At 41.7% G+C, this 19,186-nt stretch overlaps 1 protein-coding gene and 1 long non-coding RNA gene across 3 annotated transcripts in view; one reads left to right on the plus strand and one right to left on the minus strand.

The window, feature by feature from the left end:
* Positions 1-19,186, plus strand: part of LOC129146719 (uncharacterized) — a 90,193-nt gene that overhangs the window by 63,086 nt on the left and 7,921 nt on the right. The gene's annotated exons all lie outside the window — the stretch shown is intronic.
* On the minus strand, positions 1,478-16,066 carry LOC119257275 (splicing regulator RBM11-like). 2 transcript variants are annotated; one of them, XM_054700359.1, is made up of 6 exons: positions 15,942-15,974; positions 14,507-14,605; positions 12,862-13,024; positions 10,492-10,564; positions 4,848-4,941; positions 1,478-2,523 (listed from the first exon to the last, which is right to left on the minus strand). In XM_054700359.1, exons 2-6 carry the CDS (start codon positions 14,537-14,539, stop codon positions 2,326-2,328), a joined length of 561 nt encoding a protein of 186 aa, XP_054556334.1. In that variant the 5' UTR covers positions 14,540-14,605; positions 15,942-15,974; the 3' UTR covers positions 1,478-2,325. The 2 variants fall into 2 exon arrangements, with proteins under 2 accessions (XP_054556334.1, XP_037380992.1); XM_037525095.2 differs by lacking the exon at positions 14,507-14,605 and having other exon boundaries at positions 15,942-16,066.

The raw sequence follows: 19,186 nt of genomic DNA on the forward strand, positions 1-19,186 counted from the left end.
TGCAACATGCAAAAGCAATCACCAATCATGGCTTTTCCTAGTGAATTAGATGGCTAATTCCCAATGAAGTGGATGCAGTTACAAATGACTGTTCTCTCAGATAGGAATTAATAAGTTTGTCTTCCCCCATCTCTTACAATTTCCCCCTTATGTGACAGGTTTGCCTTCGTTATGCCCAGTCTCTCAGATATGTATTAACAAGTTTGTCTTTCCCATATTTCTTGCACTTTCCCCCTTGTATGACAGGCTTGTCTTCTTGTCTTCCAAGGAAAGGGAGTTAAACAGCAGTTGCTAAAAAAACCAAGTTGGCGGGCCTCCCCGGTGGCGCAGCGGTTGAGCGCTGGGTTGGGAAGCTGCCGGCAGTCTCTGCAGCGCCGGTTCAATCCCCGGCTGCTCCCCGGCCTCGGGAGGAGGGTCCCACATGGCGCGCAGACCTCTCCTGCCGCCCGCTGCTCCCCTCAGCAGTGTACTTCGGTCCTTCTGCCTGCTCTGCTCTCCCCGCTCTGGCTCTGGTGAATTCTCTCTCCCTCCCGCGCTTCTAACTGTACCCAGTGCTTGTATGTATCAATCAATCAATCAATCAATAAATCTTAAAAAAAAAAAAACCAAGTTGGCACCCACCTATCTCCCTGCGGACCCCTGCCCATCTCCCCTTTTTTCCCTTTGTATAAATACCCCTGCACTCTGCCAAAGAGCAGGACGGTGGTCTTTTGAACATAAGTCTGCTGCCCTCCTCATTTGTCAACAAATTAAGCCACTTTCCTTTTCTTTAAGCTGTTTTATTTTATTGGCTGAGGGACTCTGAGGCCGGCTTTTGGTATCAAAGTTGCATGATTCTTTCAATTAGTGTTAGTAGATATTTTCATCATTCTAGTTTATGATGAATTACAAAGTTACAAAAATGTCCAAATAAACCATACAGTCTATTTATCTTCTAAAAATAATCAGAAATAGAAACTTGATTAGATGATACATATTATTTTTTTTTTAATAGAGGCATGTTTTATTTATTTATTTATTTGTTTGTTTGTTTCGTTTATACATGCACTGGGTACAGTCAGAAGCACGGGAGGGCGAGAGAATTCACCAGAGCCAGAGCGGGGAGCAGAGCAGGCAGAAGGACCGAAGTACACTGCTGAGGGGAGCAGCGGGCGGCAGGAGAGGTCTGCGCGCCATGCGGGACCCTTCTCCGGTGGCCGGGGAGCAGCCGGGGATCGAACCGGTGCCACAGAGGCCGTGGGCAGCTTCGCAACCCAGCACTCAACCGCTGCGCCACCGGGGAGGCCCTAGATGATACATATTAAATGTCACATATTAACAAAATATTTTTGTAGATAATGAGCACATTTAGTGAGTTCATTATCAAGATTTGAATGTCAAATATACTCTCTCAAATCCAGTATATAACAAACATATGGTATACAAAATATAGCAGTATTTTGTATATAATGAGTAAATATTTCTATTTATTGTTCATTATCAAGAAATGAGTATGTCAAATATACCCAGCTGACAAAAAAGATGGATAATAAACACTAACATAACCAATTTATTTGCATAAAATACAAATAATAAGTGAGGGTAAACAGTCAGGTATTCCTACTCATATACAATGAAAAGGGAATAATATGAAAAGGGAATTCCCTTTTCATATGAAAAGGGAATAATAAAAAAACTAGTGCAGTGATAATCAGCTTTCCTTTGGTGTCACAATCATGTATCTGCATTTTGTAAAATAAACCTGTAGGACAGTAAGGCTCAGAAACAACATATTTAGCCGCCAAAAAATGTTATTAACAAAAGAAACTAAGGCCTACTTATTCCATCATCATGAGGAACAAGCAATTCTTAAACATTTGCACTGGTTTCTTTCAGAAAATTTACTACTCCATTCTAATCACTACTGAGGGTTTCACACAAAAATCTGGGAGAGCATGGTGACTTACACAAAGTACTCAGGAAGTGACTTTTCACGGATAGCTTACTGCAGTTTCATCAACAGCACTAAACTAGAAGAACTCACGGTCTATTTTCTGTTGACCATGGGTCAAAAGTATCATTAATATTCAAATCTACTATTTTTATGTTTTTGTCACTCAAGATAAAAATTGAAAAGCAAATCAGATATCATATCATGATAAAGTTCAAAAAAGACAAGAAAGGCATGAAATTGGTCATTTAGTAGAATCCATTTTTTAAAGAGAAATAAGGTTAGTGTAGATAAATTTTATTTGAATGTTATACTAATATTTTTTCCTCTTACACTTCTGGAACGTCTGGTTATATTTGTTTCCTGTATTGTTTTCTGTGCTACTATCACTATCACTATTTTGGTTTTGCCTCTTTTTTGTTGGTCTGATAAAGGTCAGAGTCACTGGGTTGTTGGTAAGTCCATTCATAAGAGCTGGGTCCAGCCTCTTGATCTTGAACAGGATTTAGTGAAGAGGCCACAGATGTGCTATTAGGAAGTGGTGCTGTCATCTCATAGTAAGGCAGCTGCAGCACAGGATTAAATGTATGCCACTACAGGGAAAGAAAGACATTCATCTACCAAAAGAAACCCAAAACATTTAAAAAAGTCAACAGTTTACATATATATAAAACAACTCTGATCAGGGGCCTCCCTGTTGGCACAAGGGGTTAAGCACCACACTATGAAGCAGTCCACAGCCTCTGCAGCACAAGTTCGATGCCCGCCTGCCAGGGAGCTACCCACATGGAACCGCAGACTTTTCCTGTCTTGCCTGCTGCTCTCCTCAGCAGTGTCTTTTAGTCAGTCTGCCTATTCTGTTCCCCACTCTGTCTCTGGTGAATCCTCTCACACACACACACACCCCCACCGCATCTCTGGCCTGTACCCCAGCTCTTGTATGCATAAATAAATAAATCTTAAAAAAAAATAACTCTGATCAAAGCAAACCATGTGGTAGTATAAGAAGGACAGTGACTTCATAGTGGGGACGTGGTAGATTTTTTAAATGGTTAACATAAAGATTCAAGGTCATGTATAGTTTACTACAATACAGATTAGTGTTGTCTTATAGAAATTAAATGCCAGTGGCATATACAGTTTTAAATCTTCTAGTAGCTAGAAAAATAAATAAGGTATTTTATTTATAAATAAGGTATTTTATTTATACCAAAATATTTCAGTCATTTTAACATGTAACAAATGAGACATTCTGCTTTTTTAAAAACATTATTAACTTTCAAAATCTGGTATGCATTTTATACTTACAGTAAATCTCAATTTGGAAGCTGAATTTCCATTGAAAGTAGCTAATTTGCATTTAGATGACATAAAATTTACAGTTGAAAATGTAGATTCACATACCTAAATTTTTTCAAGTATACTTAAAAGATTTTTCAATAACTGAAACAAGTATCTGTTTTTCAATTAAAATTAAAAATTAAAAACACTGCTCCTAAGTCTCACATGTGGCTAATGGTCACCATATGGTACAAAGCATTTGTTAATTAAGATAGACACTTCCCTGTTTTTATTTTTTTTAAAAAAAGATTTATTTTTATTTATATAGAACTGGGGTACAGCCCAGAGGCACGGGAGGGTGAGAGAATTCACCAGAGACAAAGTGGGGAGAACAGGCAGACGGACTGTAAACACTGCAGAGGGGAGCAGCGGGTGAGTCAGGAGAGGTCTACTGTGCCATGTGGGTATCTCCCAGGCTGGCAGGGATTCAAACCCCTGCTGCAGAGGCTGCAAACAGCTTCACAGTGCAGCCCTCAATCCACTGCACCACCGGGGAGAGGCCCTTCCCTGTTTTTAAATTAGCTTTTAACGCAAACTTATAACTATTCAAAGTAGATTAAAGATTTATAGTGATAACATGAGCTTGTGAGGGGTGTGTATGTATGTATGTGTGTGTGTTTCTCCTTTCTCTTAATATTAAAAAATGCTAGGAAGATACTGACAATTTGACATCAGAACTCACTGTTTACTCAAATCTCATGACAACTAAGAAAAGATTTTTTCCAAAAGTTAAATTATCAATTTCCTTAGGTAGGTCTATAAAATGATAATATTTATTTGAAAAATCTGAAGGTTATATGTATATCAGATGTTTGCAAAAATGATGCCCTGTGATTAGAATACCTGAGTTATAGTCCCACCTCTATCACTAACAAGCTGTGTATCTATGATTAAAATCCCTGACCCCAACTTTATTATGTAGAAGATGAGGAGTTGGAGGGAAGTTTTCTTAAGCTCCCCTTTAATGAAGACTATAATCATGATTTCCAGATCATTCAATTCTAAAAGTTATCTTTCAAAAGAGCCATATTTATTTATTTACAGATTTATTTATTTATGCATATAAGAAACTAGGGTGTAGGCCAGAGGTGGTGGGGGTGAGGGGAGTCACCAGAGACAGAGTGGGGAACAGAACAGGCAGACTGACTGAAGTACACTGCTGAGGGGAGCAGCAGGCGAGGCAGGAGAGGTCTGCTGCATCATGTGAGTTTCTCCCTGGCGGGGATAGAACTCGTGTGGCAGAGGCTGTGGACAGCCTCATAGGCTGCATCCTAATTCCTTGCACCACCAGGGAGGGCCTCAAAATAGCCATTTAAATGAGAAGCCTCTACTTCACTTTTACTCGGGCCACAGCATCCCCTCTCTCCCATCCGTCCACTTCTATGGACCACTGGCTGTCGGCTGAGGTCAGTCTGTGATTTCTGAGAGGACTAGGTTAGGATGGATGTACCCTGGGGGACTGTGCTCAGGTCAGTTTCTGCCTTTATCCAGGCTTTTATTTGAGCACCAAGTCATTTTTATATTCTTCATAGTTTGTACCATGTTATAAGTTGAACCAAAGGCATATCAAACTTACCGTCTTCTGAAAGAAGTAAACTTGAGGTAAAGCCGCATTGTTAAGTGGAAAGAACTGCATGGGAACGGGATACCTGCCCACAACTTCTTCATTTCTTAGGGTAGGTAAAAGAGGAAGTAATATAAAGTTAAAATTCATATGCACAAATGTCCTTAAACAATATAGCTTTATATTATATACATACATATATTTAAAGATTTATTTATTCATACATACAAGAACTGGGGTACAGGCCAGAGGTATGGAGGGTGAGGGGACTCACCAGAGACAGAGCAGGGAACAGAACAGGCAGACTGAAGAAATACACTGCTGAGGGGAGCAGTGGGTGAGTCAGGAGAGGTCTGCTGCGCCATGTGGGTTGCTACCTAGGTGGAGATGGAACTCGTGCTGCAGTGGCTGCTGATAGCCTCATAGGTTGTGTCTTAACCCCTTGCACCACCAGGGAGGCCCTATTTTTTTTTTAAAGAGGCATGTATTTTTTATTAATTTATTTATTTGTTTGTTTGTTTGTTTATTTATACATGTGCTGGGTACAGTCAGAAGCGCGGGAGAGTGAGAGAATTCACCAGAGTCAGAGCGGGGAGCAGAGCAGGCAGAAGGACCAAAGTACACTGCTGAGGGGAGCAGTGGGCGGCAGGAGAGGTCTGCGCGCCATATGGGACCCTCTTCCAGTGGCCAGAGAGCAGCCGGGGATTGAACCAGCGCCACAGAGGCTGTGGGCAGCTTCGCAAACCAGTGCTCAACCACTGCACCACCAGGGAGGCCCCCCTACAGCTTTTTATTTTATTTATTTATTTATTTATTTTTTTTATAGAGGCATGTTTTTATTTATTTATTTGTTTGGTTGGTTGGTTGTTTTTTTTTTGTTTGTTTATACATGCACTGGGTACAGTCAGAAGCGCGGGAGGGTGAGAGAATTCACCAGAGCCAGAGCGGGGAGCAGAGCAGGCAGAAGGACCGAAGTACACTGCTGAGGGGAGCAGCGGGCCACAGGAGAGGTCTGTGGGCCATGTGGGACCCTCCTCTGGTGGCCGGGGAGCAGCCGGGGATCGAACCGGTGCTGCAGAGGCTGCGGGCAGCTTCGCAACCCAGCGCTCAACCGCTGCGCCACCGGGGAGGCCCCCCTACAGCTTTTTATATTTAAAATAAGATAAACTTCTCCAAGAGAGAAGTTAATATTAGTTTTTTTTTTTTTTATTTTTAATATTAGTTTATTTTTTAAAGATTTATTTTTTTACGCATATAAAAGCTGGGGTACAGGCCAGAGCTGGGGTACAGGTGTGGGGGGTAAGAGGATTCACCAAAGACAGAGTGGGGAGCAGAACAGGCAGATCTACTGAAATACACTGCTGAGGGGAGCAGAGAGCAATACAGGAGAGGTCTGCTGCACCATGTGGGTCAGCTCACTGGCTGGGGACAAACTCTTGCTGCAGTAGCTGTGGATTGCTTCATAGTGCTGACACTTAACCCCTTTCACCACCAGGGAGGTCCCAATATTTGTTTACTTTAAACATACATAATTAATTATAGAGATAATGTTATTTAATCACATATTGAAATCTCAATATTTAGAGTCTCATTTGGCTTTGTGATAGGAAAGTATGAAACAATATTATATTGGACAAAGAACAGTTAGATATGAAGAGAGCAAAGCAAGTTATTAATAATCACCCAGGGTACATTCAATCTTGTACAGATACAAAAAGTGAAAGTTAGAAAAATTTCCTCAATTCATTTTCAAAGATCTCTGTGATGCTTATGAAAATTATGTTCTTTCTAAATGGACTGCTGATGTTAAATTGAACACACATGCAAGAGAAGCCCATGGAAGAGTGAATTTCCTTAAGGAAGACAGTAGACAGGTATCTGTTGTATTAGAGTAAATTGGATAAGCAAGAAATCAGAAATCACTGAATTCTTTTTTTTTCTTTTTTTTTTTAAAGATTTATTTTTATTTATACAAGAGCTGGGGTACAGGCAGGAGTCGCAGGAGGGAGAGAGGATTCACCAGAGACAGAGTGGGGGAAAAGAACAGGCAGACTGATGAAATACATTGCTGAGGGTAGCAGCGGGCAAGACAGGGGAGGTCAGCCTCGCCATGTGGGATTCTCCCTGGCCAGCCTGGAATTGATCCGGGGCTGCAGAGGCTGCGGACAGCTTCACAGCATAGCGCTCAACCCGCTGAGCCACCGGGGAGGCCCAGAAATCACTGAATTCTTGATCAACTGGGTTAATAAGAGAATGGGAAGTAGGATATGAAGGATAAGAGTTTTCAGTGATAAGACAGGAAAAATATAACAGCCTGATTATGAGACAGTATTCAGGGAGACCAGGACATGTATGTGGAATAAATGATGGAGAACAAAATGTACAATGAGGTTACAATGTGGGGAAGATATGACTTCAGTAGCAGAAGTGGTGAGATTTGCAATATTATGAAAACAGATGTAGATTTTCTAAATCTCTGTCTTATGTGAATTTCAGAGCATGTACAGTTATCTTTGAAGAGGAATCAGATATAAATGGGGAGTGGTTATAAACTGAATTATGTCTGTACCCAATACCTCAAAATATGACCGTATTTGGAAAAAGAGCTGTTGCAGATGTAATTAGTTAAGAGGAGGTCGCATTCAGGTAGGAATGGCTCCTCATTTGGTAAAATTGGTGTTCTTAAAAGAGGACATTTGGAGACAGACACACAGGGAGAAGACCACATGAAGATGAAAGCAGAGATCTGGGTGAATTTCTACAAGCCAAGGGATATCAAAGATCACCCACAGACCATGAGGAGGTAGGGGACAGGCATGGGATATATTCTTCCTCATCACCCATTGAAGGAAGTAACCTAACCTGCTGACACTTGATCTTGGACTTCTGACTTCTGGAACTGTGAGACAATAGTGTGTGGTACTTTGTTATAGCAACCCTATTAAAAAATACCAGAATTATTCATTAATAACAACAAGTAAAACTGGCAGTAAGGAGCACAAAAATCCATTTCCAAGAAGCACCAGTGAAAGGCTAGGCTATTAATAGGCACTGTTTTTCTCTGTACACATCTTGTAGGACACGGATTATCTATTCCTCCTTTATAAAGTAACAAATGCCAGGGCCTCCCCTGGTGGTGCAGCAGTTGAGCGCTGGGCGGAGAAGCTGCCCACAGCCTCTGCAGCAGCAGTTTGATCCCCAGCCACTGGCGAGGGTGCCACATGGCACAACAGACCTCTCCTGCAGTGCCCGCTGCTCCCCTCAGCAGTGTATTTTGTCAGTCTGCCTGTTCTGTTCCCTGCTCTGTCTCTAGTGAATTCTCTCACCCTCCCACGCTTCTGACTGTACCCAGTGCTTGCATAAATAAATAAATAAATCCTTAAAAAAAAAAATAAAGTAACAAATGCCAGAAGAATAAATTATTATCAATGAAGTGTAGCATTATGGAATACACACAATTCTTATTTTCAACACTAGCCTGTGAGATGATTTAAAAAACATACCCAGAGAATACAAGAGTTATACTCACATCCGCTAGTGTTTTTCTAGTGTTTCCTCTCTATCCCAAATCCTAGCAGTATATTCTCTGCACCTAACTTCTGAGGAAAAAGGGTTTACTTTTCCACTCAAAGATGAGGGGAAGCGCATAACATGCTGCTCAATTTCTCATTGTACCAAGGTGGTAAATCACTCCCTCTTTTTGCTAACATTCCCTGAAAGTATTCACTGAATTCTGGTTATGGAGCCACTATTTCAAATACCTTGAATTTATTATAAAATGAATTTCTCATTATAAATTTTTTAGATACTATCATCACTTTTGAGATGGGTTGCAGAGTAGTGAAATAACTTGTCCAAAGTCATACTGTTAGTAAAGTAGCAAAAGTAGGATTCAAATTCAGGTCATCTTATTTCAGCACCTCCTTTCTTACCTTCTCCTTTCACTATAAAAATGCTGGGGAGAATGAAGATGTGGAGCACACTGAGTTTTATTTGGAGTATGATACTTTTCGTAAAGAGAAACCTGGGTAATTACCAGTCGCAAGAGCCACTCTAGGCCTCAGAGGGCTGATATAACTAACAGGGAGAGAAGGCCCAGCTTTTCAGTTTATTTGAGTATATTCAGTTCTGCTATAGAAGACAAGATAACAAACAGAATGGCTGAAACTCGTAAGACACGCTCAGAGTAGACTTTAGGCAAGCTAATAATGTATGAGATAACAATGAAATTGTGTTAGGGGTAGACTGGGAGACAAAGACATATACAGAAATATATGAAAGAAAGTAAATGAGTCATGGGCCTCCCTGGTGGCACAAGGGGTTAAGTCTCAGCACTATGAAGCTAGCAGCAGCCATTGCAGCATGAATTCGATTCCTGTCCAAGGAGCTGACCCACATGGCACAGCAGACCTCTCCTGTCTAGCCCACTGCTCCCCTCAGCAGTGTATTTCAATCAATCTGCCTGTTCTGCTCCCCACTCTGTCTCTTATTAATACTCTCACCCTTCTCCCCCAGCAGTGCTGGCCTATACCCCAGCTCTTGTATGCATAAATAAAATAAATCTTAAAGAAAAAAAGAAAGTAAATGAGTCATCCTGTAAAGAATGCCGCAGATAGATTGATTCAATAGGAATATGATGTAACAAATAAAAGTGTTATTCCTACATAGAAAGGAAAGGAAATCTAAGTCCTGATCACACCCTCTCTGGGCTAACAGTTATGCTTACTTTCTTGGCTTTGCTCTGCTTAAGAAACTCAGATAAAACTTGCGGGCATCTAGCTGTGGCCAGGTGTTATCTCCTCCTATGTCTCAGAGGGAGTAAATGAGTGAAATCCAGAAACTTCCCATCAGAGTGGATGCTCTTACTAGTCTCAAGCCTCAACTCTGGTCCTCATAACCACACTATCAGTGGGGGAGGCTGATACAGCTGCCAGAGAGTAAAAGGACATACAAATATTAGTATAACTAGAACTCAGCTTATGTGGGCCTTTTAGTCACTTCCGTGCTATCCTAAGGGATCTCCCTTCTCCAGTATCTTTCCTTTTTCTTTTCATTCTGTCTTTTACATTGGTTTAACCCATGGTATGATTTGAACATCTTGTTTGGGTTACAGAGCCTTCCTGTTCATGACCTTTGAGTTAGCTGGCTTGATAGTGTGTGTATGCAAAGTTTTAGAGTATTTGGAAAATTACCTTAGAGAAGTTCTAAAACATAGTGAAATAAATAATAGAATGGCTTAATGCCAGGAGGTTTAATTTCAAACCTAGAACTACCATTTTTTAATGTTTGTGGCTTTGGAAGTTAGTTAACTTCTGTATTTCTATTTATTCAAATATTAAAAATGGATTAATAGTTATCTCTAATATCTATCACACCCAGACCTTTGATGCTGAAATGATTTAACAGCTATCACAAGCACATAGTAAATACAAATAACACTATAGGAGTGAATTTCATCTACTGCTAAAAATACTGATTGAACTATAAGTTAAAAGCTTTTTTTTTCATTTATCATGTATTCAGAAAAATGAATTCTTAATTTTTTCCAATGTTTAAGTGGTAAGATTTTACAATAGTTCAGAATATATAAAAAACTCTCATGACACAAGAACATATTTACTTGTTTAACCTTCAAGAAAGCATTTTTTTTTATTACCTATAACTCTGTGAATTTATCTTAATGCAGCTCTGAAAACTTTGGTTAGCTGGTTCAGGAGAGTGAGAACTCCCTGTAAAAGTAACAGAATGACACATTACTTCATGGTATAATTTTTTGGAGATTATTCATTAATATTAATATTAAAACATAAAAAACACTAAAAGGATATAGTATTGATTAAATGCCATATACACATAAGATACATGGATAGGTCTTCGATCTCTCCAGTGATATTTATATTATAGAAATATAGGGGCCTCCCTGGTGGCAGAGGGGTTGGGTCTCAGCACTTTCACTATGATGGCCTGGGTTCGATCCCTGGTCCGGGAGGTGGCTCACATATGGTGGGGAGGACCTCTCCTGTCTCTCCCACTGCTCCCCTTAGCTGTGTATTTCAGTGGGTCCGCCTGTTCTGCTCCTCACTCTGTTACTGATGGATCCTCTCACCCCCTGCTCCTCAAGCCTCTCCCCCAGTTCTTGTATGCATAAATAAATAAAAAAATTATAGTTATATATATATATATATAGTTGTAAGATTATAATGTGAGGTAGCTATATTAGCATAAATGATTGAATTATAGTTAAGCTTCGTCCAAACCAATGGCTCTACAAGAGCATTATATTGACAGACCATAAAAGATACAGAGTTATGTTTAGTCTACATACCTGTCAACTAAATATGGCAAATAATTTGTCTCCCGTATAAGACATGGATTCTCCAAACTGTACTGACAAAAGCCAATAAAACCTTACACAAGACTCAGGGTGGCTGACTAGAGAGATGAGTCAGAACATAATGACTGGTCCATTCTACCTGCCAGTATGAGTCAACTGACAGTCCTTGAGAGCATGATATAGTCAGTTTTCTTTGCAAAGACAATAAAAAAATGAGAGAGAGAGAAATGCAAAGCAAAAACTTTTCCTTTGCAATAAAATATTATATTGGTCTCTTATTTGTTTGCTTTTAATATACCAAGAAGAATAAAAAGCAAACAAATATGTGAGACTCTGGTAAGTTTGAATCATTTAGTGGAGGGAGGCAACAGAATGCAAACATTGTAACATCAGCATAAGCACTGCCTCTGTCAGTCCTTATCAAAGATGGTCAGTTCTTGATATGTGCAGAAGACATTTGAGGCCACTTTCTCCATGGCTATTAAGAGCTACTCTGCAAATGCCTTTGGTCAGTTCTCTTAGAGAGGCCGAAGTCCAGGACATTCTATAAACTGCCTTCCCCAAGAGAAAGACAAAGCATGCATCTTGTCTTCCAAATTGTTAAGTATTTGATACTGTACATTAAAGATGACAAGAAGACCAGCAAACTGTCTTGCTGTATAAAAGCTAGAATGTGTGTCCCCACTTGATTCATGTATTTTTTATACAAAAACTGAGGTACAGGTCAGAAGCACAGGAGGGTGAGAGAATCCACCAGAGACAGAGCAGGGAACAGAACACTCCTGAGGGGAGCAGCGGGTGAGACAGGAGAGATTCACCGTGCCATGTGGGAATCTCCATGGCCTGTGGGGAATCGAACCAGCACTGCAGAGGCTGCGGACAGCTGCATAGCGTGGCGCTCAACCCGCTGCATCACCGGGGAGGCCCCCTGATTCATATATATTTTTAAAGATTTATTTATTTATGCATACAAGAACTGGGGTGTATGCCAGAGTTTCAGGGCAGATGAGAGGAGTCACTAGAGATAGAGTGGGGAGCTAAACAGGCAGATCTACCGAAATACACTGCTGAGAGGAACAGCGGGTGAGACAGGAGAGGTCTGCTGTGCCATGTGGGTAGCTCCCTAGCTGGGGATCAAACTCGTGCTGCAGTGGCTGGCAATAGCTAGATATCACTCTGTCTTTATTTTTTTTTTTTAATAAAGATTTATTTATTTATTTATACAAGCACTGGATACAGTCAGAAGTGCGGGAAGGTGAGAGAATTCACCAGAGCCAGAGTGGGGAACAGAACAGGCAGACTGACAAAGTACACTGCTGAGGGGAACAGGTGGGCGTGGCAGGAGAGGTCTGCGCGCCATGTGGGACCCTCGCCATTGGTCGGGGATCGAACTGGCGCTGCTGAGGCTGCGGGCAGCTTCGCAGTCCAGCTCTCAACCGCCTATGCCACCAGGGAGGCCCCATTTTAAATTTTAACACAGAAGAGATGCTACAGAGTTGGCAATGTAATTGGCAATAGAAATTGTATAGCATTGTAAATATCTGCATATGTTCTGACCAAAACGGTACTTTTCTGGTCTTAGGCTACATACAAAAATGTACACTAGATACACACAAAACTAACTGCTTACATGTCTGAGAAACACACCAACAAGAAAGCATGCTTGGAAGAGTCACCAGTGACAGAACCTACCAAATCGATACTGCACATAAATTGGTCTTCCGTATAAACGAATTCCATTCAGCAAAGCTATGGCATAAGACACGGATTCTGGGTGTTTAAAGCAGACAAATCCAAAAGACTTCGGCTTTCCTTCTCTGTCTTTGCATATAGTCACTTTGGTTAATGGCCCGGCCTATAAGAGACTTAAAAGTTATTTTCTCATAAATCTAAGGATTACTTTACACTCAGATATATCAAGTATATTCACTTTAGACTAAAAAAAAATCTGCTAAGGTAACATAGCTGCTAATAATGTATTTTTATAAGAAAAAATATCACACTTTCTTGGGATTTTCTGGCTCATCAAAAAAACGTCATAATGTTATGGACATGAAATTTTAAACACTAGCACCAACTCTTAAAGCAATTTTGAGAACACTTACATCTAAGATTAAATTACTACTTTGTTTCCATACATATGAGTAATGTATAAGTAAAAAAATAATTGAAAAAAAATCCACTGTTGGTTGAATTATAAAAAAAAGTAACATCATATTGCAGTATATTTTTTCTATCAATAGGATAAAATAATATTGACAAGAGAAACTTAATTTACCTTATATTCTGAGCTAATAATCCCACTTGGGAAATATTCCCAAAGAAAAAATATTTTAGCATGCTTAGTTAGGCCTTTTGAGTAGGTATATTATTTAGAAGAGTGAAAAATTAGAAAGGTTCTAAATATTACAGCTACAGAATATAATACCATAGTATTTTATTAAATGGCGTAAAATAACATAAATTAAAAATATTCAAATTGTATCAATAGTAAGACCTATAATTAGCTTTACGAAGTGACAAAGCATTACAAAGAAACACAGATTGTAAAAAAAAACCTGTCAATTACTACTTCGAAAAATTATATCCACCATTCTAATGACCAAAGAAGGCACTCACAAAGATAAACAACCGAGATTTAATGGCGAAAGGTTCATACTTAATTATTGTACTTTAATGACTGATTGCATTTCTTTATAGAGCTGGATAAATATATTAACAAATTGCTTTTAATCTAAAGAAAATTAATTATCATCTTTAAAATGATGCTATATTTTAGGGTCAAGTTTTTCTCTTAAAATACCCTGGCTTTCCCAGTGACTACTAGCACATTCTCCCTCCTGGTTTCAAGGACTACCTCATCAACAGATTGATTTTTCCTATTCATGCCTCTATCATGGAAACAAGTCTCCTAGTGACCTCTGTGTGATTGTACTTCCAATTGAACACATTTGAAACTGAATTCACTGTTTTCCCCTGAAAATCTCTATTCCAATATTCCTTAGTTAAAACTACAAAAATCTTAAAATGTATTTTCTTAAATCAAAGGGTAATCGGAAACTTGTAAAAGGATAGCATACACTAATAAAGCCAATTTTAGTCAGTGCTTTTTCCACTACTGATGCATATGTGAAATCACAAAGGGATGGAATATATTCAAGTCTTAAATTTTACAAATTCAAAGTATGCTGTATCATTTTTAAAAATAAAAATTTAACAAGAGAACTTTCTTGTAGCAACAATCACATCATTATATTCTTTTTAAACCAGAATGAAGCACGTAACTTTGTAGTCATCAGGATTTGCTAGGTTTTTGACTTTTTAACAAATACCTCACTTTAGCAAATCCTTCCAGAATATAGAAAGACATAGACACAAGGGACTATGGTGATGGTGCACAGGGGAATTGGTGGTGAAAATTCTATGGAGACTACACCTGAAAAAAAAGCAAACATTGTACAGAAGTGAACAATGATGTAAAATATATAATTTATTAATTATCATTAATAAATTATTAAAAACAAATTATTAAAAAAGCAAACACACACAAACAAAGGCAGGACTTCTCAAAAACCAAATAAAAGTCCTCTTCAGTTTCATTCAGTCCTAGAAACTTAGCTCTGCTATTGTCTGATTTGGAACTTGCTCTTATTTTAATAGGCAAAGTCACTCTGTCTTGATTTCTCTTGACATTAGTTTTAGTGGTATTACTAATAGTAATAATGGTACTATTAGTGTTAGGGGGAAAAGGATGTCCCAAAGTCATAAGTCCCTTTAAAGCGCGCGGGTGAGGACCCACAGCCAGGAATCCGTTTAATATCGGGGTTGCTCTATAACATTAGTTGTAGTAACAGCAGGAAATACATAGTAAGTTCCATGTTTAGTTTTAACTATTTTACCAGGATTAGTTAATTTAATCCTCACAACGACATCATATTGTAGATATTATTACTCCCCTTGGACATTTGAGGAAACTTGAAGCATTGAGCTCTTCTTTACTTGCTGACATCAGAGCTCACACTCTATAATAATTCTGCTATAAATGTGTTCTCTCCCATTTGTAGATTACCCTAAATCAAGCTAATAATTTGAAATAGTCCCTTTTAGAAAGACCATAGATTGTCTCTTAATTTGTATGCTTAGCACCTTACTTAATGATTCATAAGTAATTCTGCATCACGGAACGGTTAGAGGAGTGGCTGAACGAAGGTATCTCTTTAGCAAGTGACACCTAGCAGTACCTGACAGGTGAGTGCTCATAGAAGATCCAGTGCCTAAAAGTTTCCAGAAAGTCCTTTTGATATGAAAACAGGGGACTAGTAGGGAATCAAGTGACCGCAGTTCAGATTTGGCTTCTCAAATCTCATTTATGTGCTGGAGCAAAAAACACCTGCCACAGAAAGGGCTTGGGGGAGTTAAGTAATGAATAGGAAACTATTTCAATATCTCATTTCCTGTCATGAGTGGCCTGAGAGTGTCTATTGCCCGAAGGAAGCCGGTGATAGGGCGGTTTTCTTTTGGCTTCAGCACACCCAGGGCCAGCAGCTTCCAAGAAGCCCCTACTCAGGGTTGGGGGTTGGGGGCTGCCCAGCCCAGGACCCCGCAGCGAAGATGGGGGTGGGGCGCACATTGCCACTTCACCAGCCAGTCGCTCACCTGGAGGCAGGTGAGCTAAGGAGGAACTAACTTAAAACCAAGGCGGAGGAGGGGAGGGGGCTCCAGTGATCCAAGTGCGCCCCGCCACTCCGCCGGCCCTTCCCCAACCACTGTACCTGAAGGAACAGCTCGTAAAGGATCTCTTCCCGCACACGGGCCTCGAGATTTCCCACAAACACCGTCCTGTCGGCCTCTTCCTGGTCTGGGAACATCCCTCCGGTCTCCTCTCGAGGATGGTGGAGGCACCTAGGCCCCGCCCCTTCTCCTGGTTTGGGGGCGCTGAACGGGGGAGGGGGCGGGGCCAGCGGCCAGAGTACAAGCTCCAGGGGCGGGGCGAGGCTGCCGGGCCCCCGCTCGGTGCGGGAATCCCTAGGTGCGCGCCTGCCCCACAGTGGTAGGACTGGAGCCCTAGGAGGGTGAGCAAACCAAAGATTGGGTGCAAGGGCCATCCCTCTCGTGGAGGTGTCCTTCACTTCCACGCCAGTCGCTCAGCTAGGCCTTCCCTCTCGTGGAGGGACATTATTAATTGATTTTGGATGTCGTCAATGTTGTGCCCACGTCGACCAGTGCAGCCCCCAAGGACACAGACAACCGATGCAAGGGCACAAAGGAGTTTAATACGGGCTCGAGACCAGGCCCTCGACACGCACCGATGCAACGGCAGAGGTCGAGAGCCCCGAACAGAGGAAGCTGGGACATCTTATAGGGTCGCGAGTGGCGGGAACTTTGAAAGAAGTTGGCAATTATTCATTGGCTACTACAAAGGCACTTTGGGCGCGCGCGGTTACAGTTTCAAACTGATTGGACGGTTAGAGATGCTGTCCCATTTATGGACAGGACTGCCCTCATTGGCGGCTGGGGTGGTCTGCTTTTTCGTCACCAAGTGGAGTGAGGGTTGTGACTGCTGAAACTATCTCCGGAATGCGGCTGGACAAGGACTAACATATCAAGGTGGAGGATATACAAAATGGCGAAACCTCAGCTAAGCTTGGTTCCACATTTCCCCATTTTTTTTTTTTTTTTTTGAAAAAAAACGGCTAGTCAGTTAAGAAAATAACACAGCTACCAAGCCTTTTATTAGTTAGTCAGTCTCAGAATTATGGTTACGTTTAGTCACATTATGTGTCATTTTGTTGTTCATTCACAGGGTTATAGGTCCAGCAAAAGTTCTCAGCCACAAATGAGAATTACTCTGCTTAAACAAGAGATGTTTCTTTAGTTGTTTTTATCCCTGAAGCCTTCCTAAACTCCTTAGAGGTCCTCTTTTGTACTGTTCCTGAAACTTGCTTAATCACCCTAACTCGCCCTATGTCTCATTCCTCCCTTTTTGGGAATGGAGCCCCTAACTGCAGTCAGGGAAAAGGGGCGTCGTTCTGATCAGTAACTGCTTCCTGCTGAAAGTGGGCGATGAGGGGAAACAGTCAGGGCTCCACTCCTATGTATTGGGAGGGGTCCTGTTTTAGGGGTTGTTGGGGAGAGTTATATTGGCGTAAGGGGGCATATTGGGAGCGCAGCACCATTAACTGGACCGTGTTTACCCGTTGTTTAATAAAGGCCACGAGTCGATTAATGACACAGGGCCCGATAGACAGAATTAAGAAGAGGGTAACGACTGGGCCCAGAAGAGGCAAGAGATAGGGCAGCCATCCTCCTAAGCCTTCCCAAAGAAATGCATTGTTGTCTTCTAGCTTTTTTCTCCGGTGTTCTAGTTCCTCTTGTAATTGCTTAATTTTATTTCTAACTATTCCTGACTTGTTAGCATAGAAGCAACATTCTTCCCGCAGGTAGAGACAGATGCCTCCTTCCTTTGCTGTGAGAAGATCTAGCCCGCGGCGGTTTTGCAGGACCACCGCGGCCAAAGAGTCTAACTGAGACTGTAACTCTAAGGTTGTATCTGCTAGCCGCCCAATGTCCCCCACCAGCTGAGCTGAAATTTTTTGGTAAAGGTTAACAGAGGTCCCAATTCCAGCAACTCCGGTCCCCACTCCGGCTGCCACCCCCAGGCCGAGCAGTAGTGGGGTAATTATGGCCCGCTTATGTCCGGCAGGCACAGACTGGATGAGCTGTATGGGAAGGCTTTGGTTGCCTGGGACCACTCCCACATCGGGCATGAGATATGTTAAAATGCACAAGCCCGACCAGTTAGCAGGGAGTACGGGGTAGGCTGTGGTGCCACAGAAGAAAATAGTGCCCAGTGCCGGCGGGCACATAGAGGCAGAGCCATTAAAACTGGGCGCCTTAGTTGCACTGACTACTGAACTGCAGAGTACCTTATTTACTTGACCCACTCTTAAGGTCCCATTGTGACTAAGGCATGGCATCTGAGCAACTGTTGGGGAGAGCTTGACATTATTGATGGGCAAGGTCTGGTTACACGTATGGGTTGGGCCCTTTAGGTTTGTCCAATTAATCCAGTTGTACACAGCAGGGATCGCTGTGTAACGGGGGGGTCCTTCTCTTAGACATAACCAGCAATCGCTGGCCAGGGTTGGGTTGGTCTTGTTTAAAAATTGTAGGGCTGAGTCTAACATGGCCTGTACTGTCTTTTCCAATTTAAGGGAACCCACCGGGCCTGGGATGTGTATCGGCTTGAACCACCGATCCTGTGTTTGGGCAACTTGTTTAAAAACCCTCTGAACTTCCTGCTTTCGTGCGTGGTCTTGCACACCCCCACCATCTGTCATCCCCCAGTGGGTTTGCAGAGTCCAACAAAAGGGTTTTCCTGCTTTGACAGGGCATACATATCCCGCGTTATTTCCTAAGGATATACCAGTCCAGAAAGTTTGATTGGACTCTGTGCACTGATAAACAGTAGACCTTTCATAGCACTGTGAATGAACAAAGGTATAGGCTGAAAAACTCCCCCCCTCTTTACAGTGATTGCAACTTTCATTTTTAGGCGGCATTTGATTTAAACGCTTCCAACAGACCACCCTTCCCACTGTACCTGGACATCCATGGGTGGTGCCCTTAATCAGGGTCGCCACAAACAGAGGAACTCCCTTAAGGCTGCAAGCACGCTTACTAACATAGCACTTGCTCTGAATATGACCGAATATGCCTTCGGTGATGCACCGTCGGCAGGGATCCCAGTCAGCCCCGACAAGGAGAAAACAAAGGAAGGACAGTAGGTAGCCAACATTACAGTTTGGTGTCATTTTTCACGGCGTGGGCAGTGGTCTGGGAGCGATGGGTTGTAGCCGGGAGCGCCTGAAGAGTCAGCTTGAGTGGATTGGTGGGATGCTTCCGGGCTCGCCACTGCAGCTGGGAGTCGTCAGTTGGTGCCGTCTTGACGTGTGAGTGATGAACCCAGGCCGCGATGCCGTCCACTTTGAGTGCGGTGGGTGTGGTCAGGAGGACG

This window comes from Talpa occidentalis, unplaced genomic scaffold (genome assembly GCF_014898055.3).
Source record: "Talpa occidentalis isolate TD23 unplaced genomic scaffold, MPIMG_talOcc4v2.1 talOcc4.4, whole genome shotgun sequence".
Classification (NCBI taxonomy): domain Eukaryota; kingdom Metazoa; phylum Chordata; class Mammalia; order Eulipotyphla; family Talpidae; genus Talpa; species Talpa occidentalis.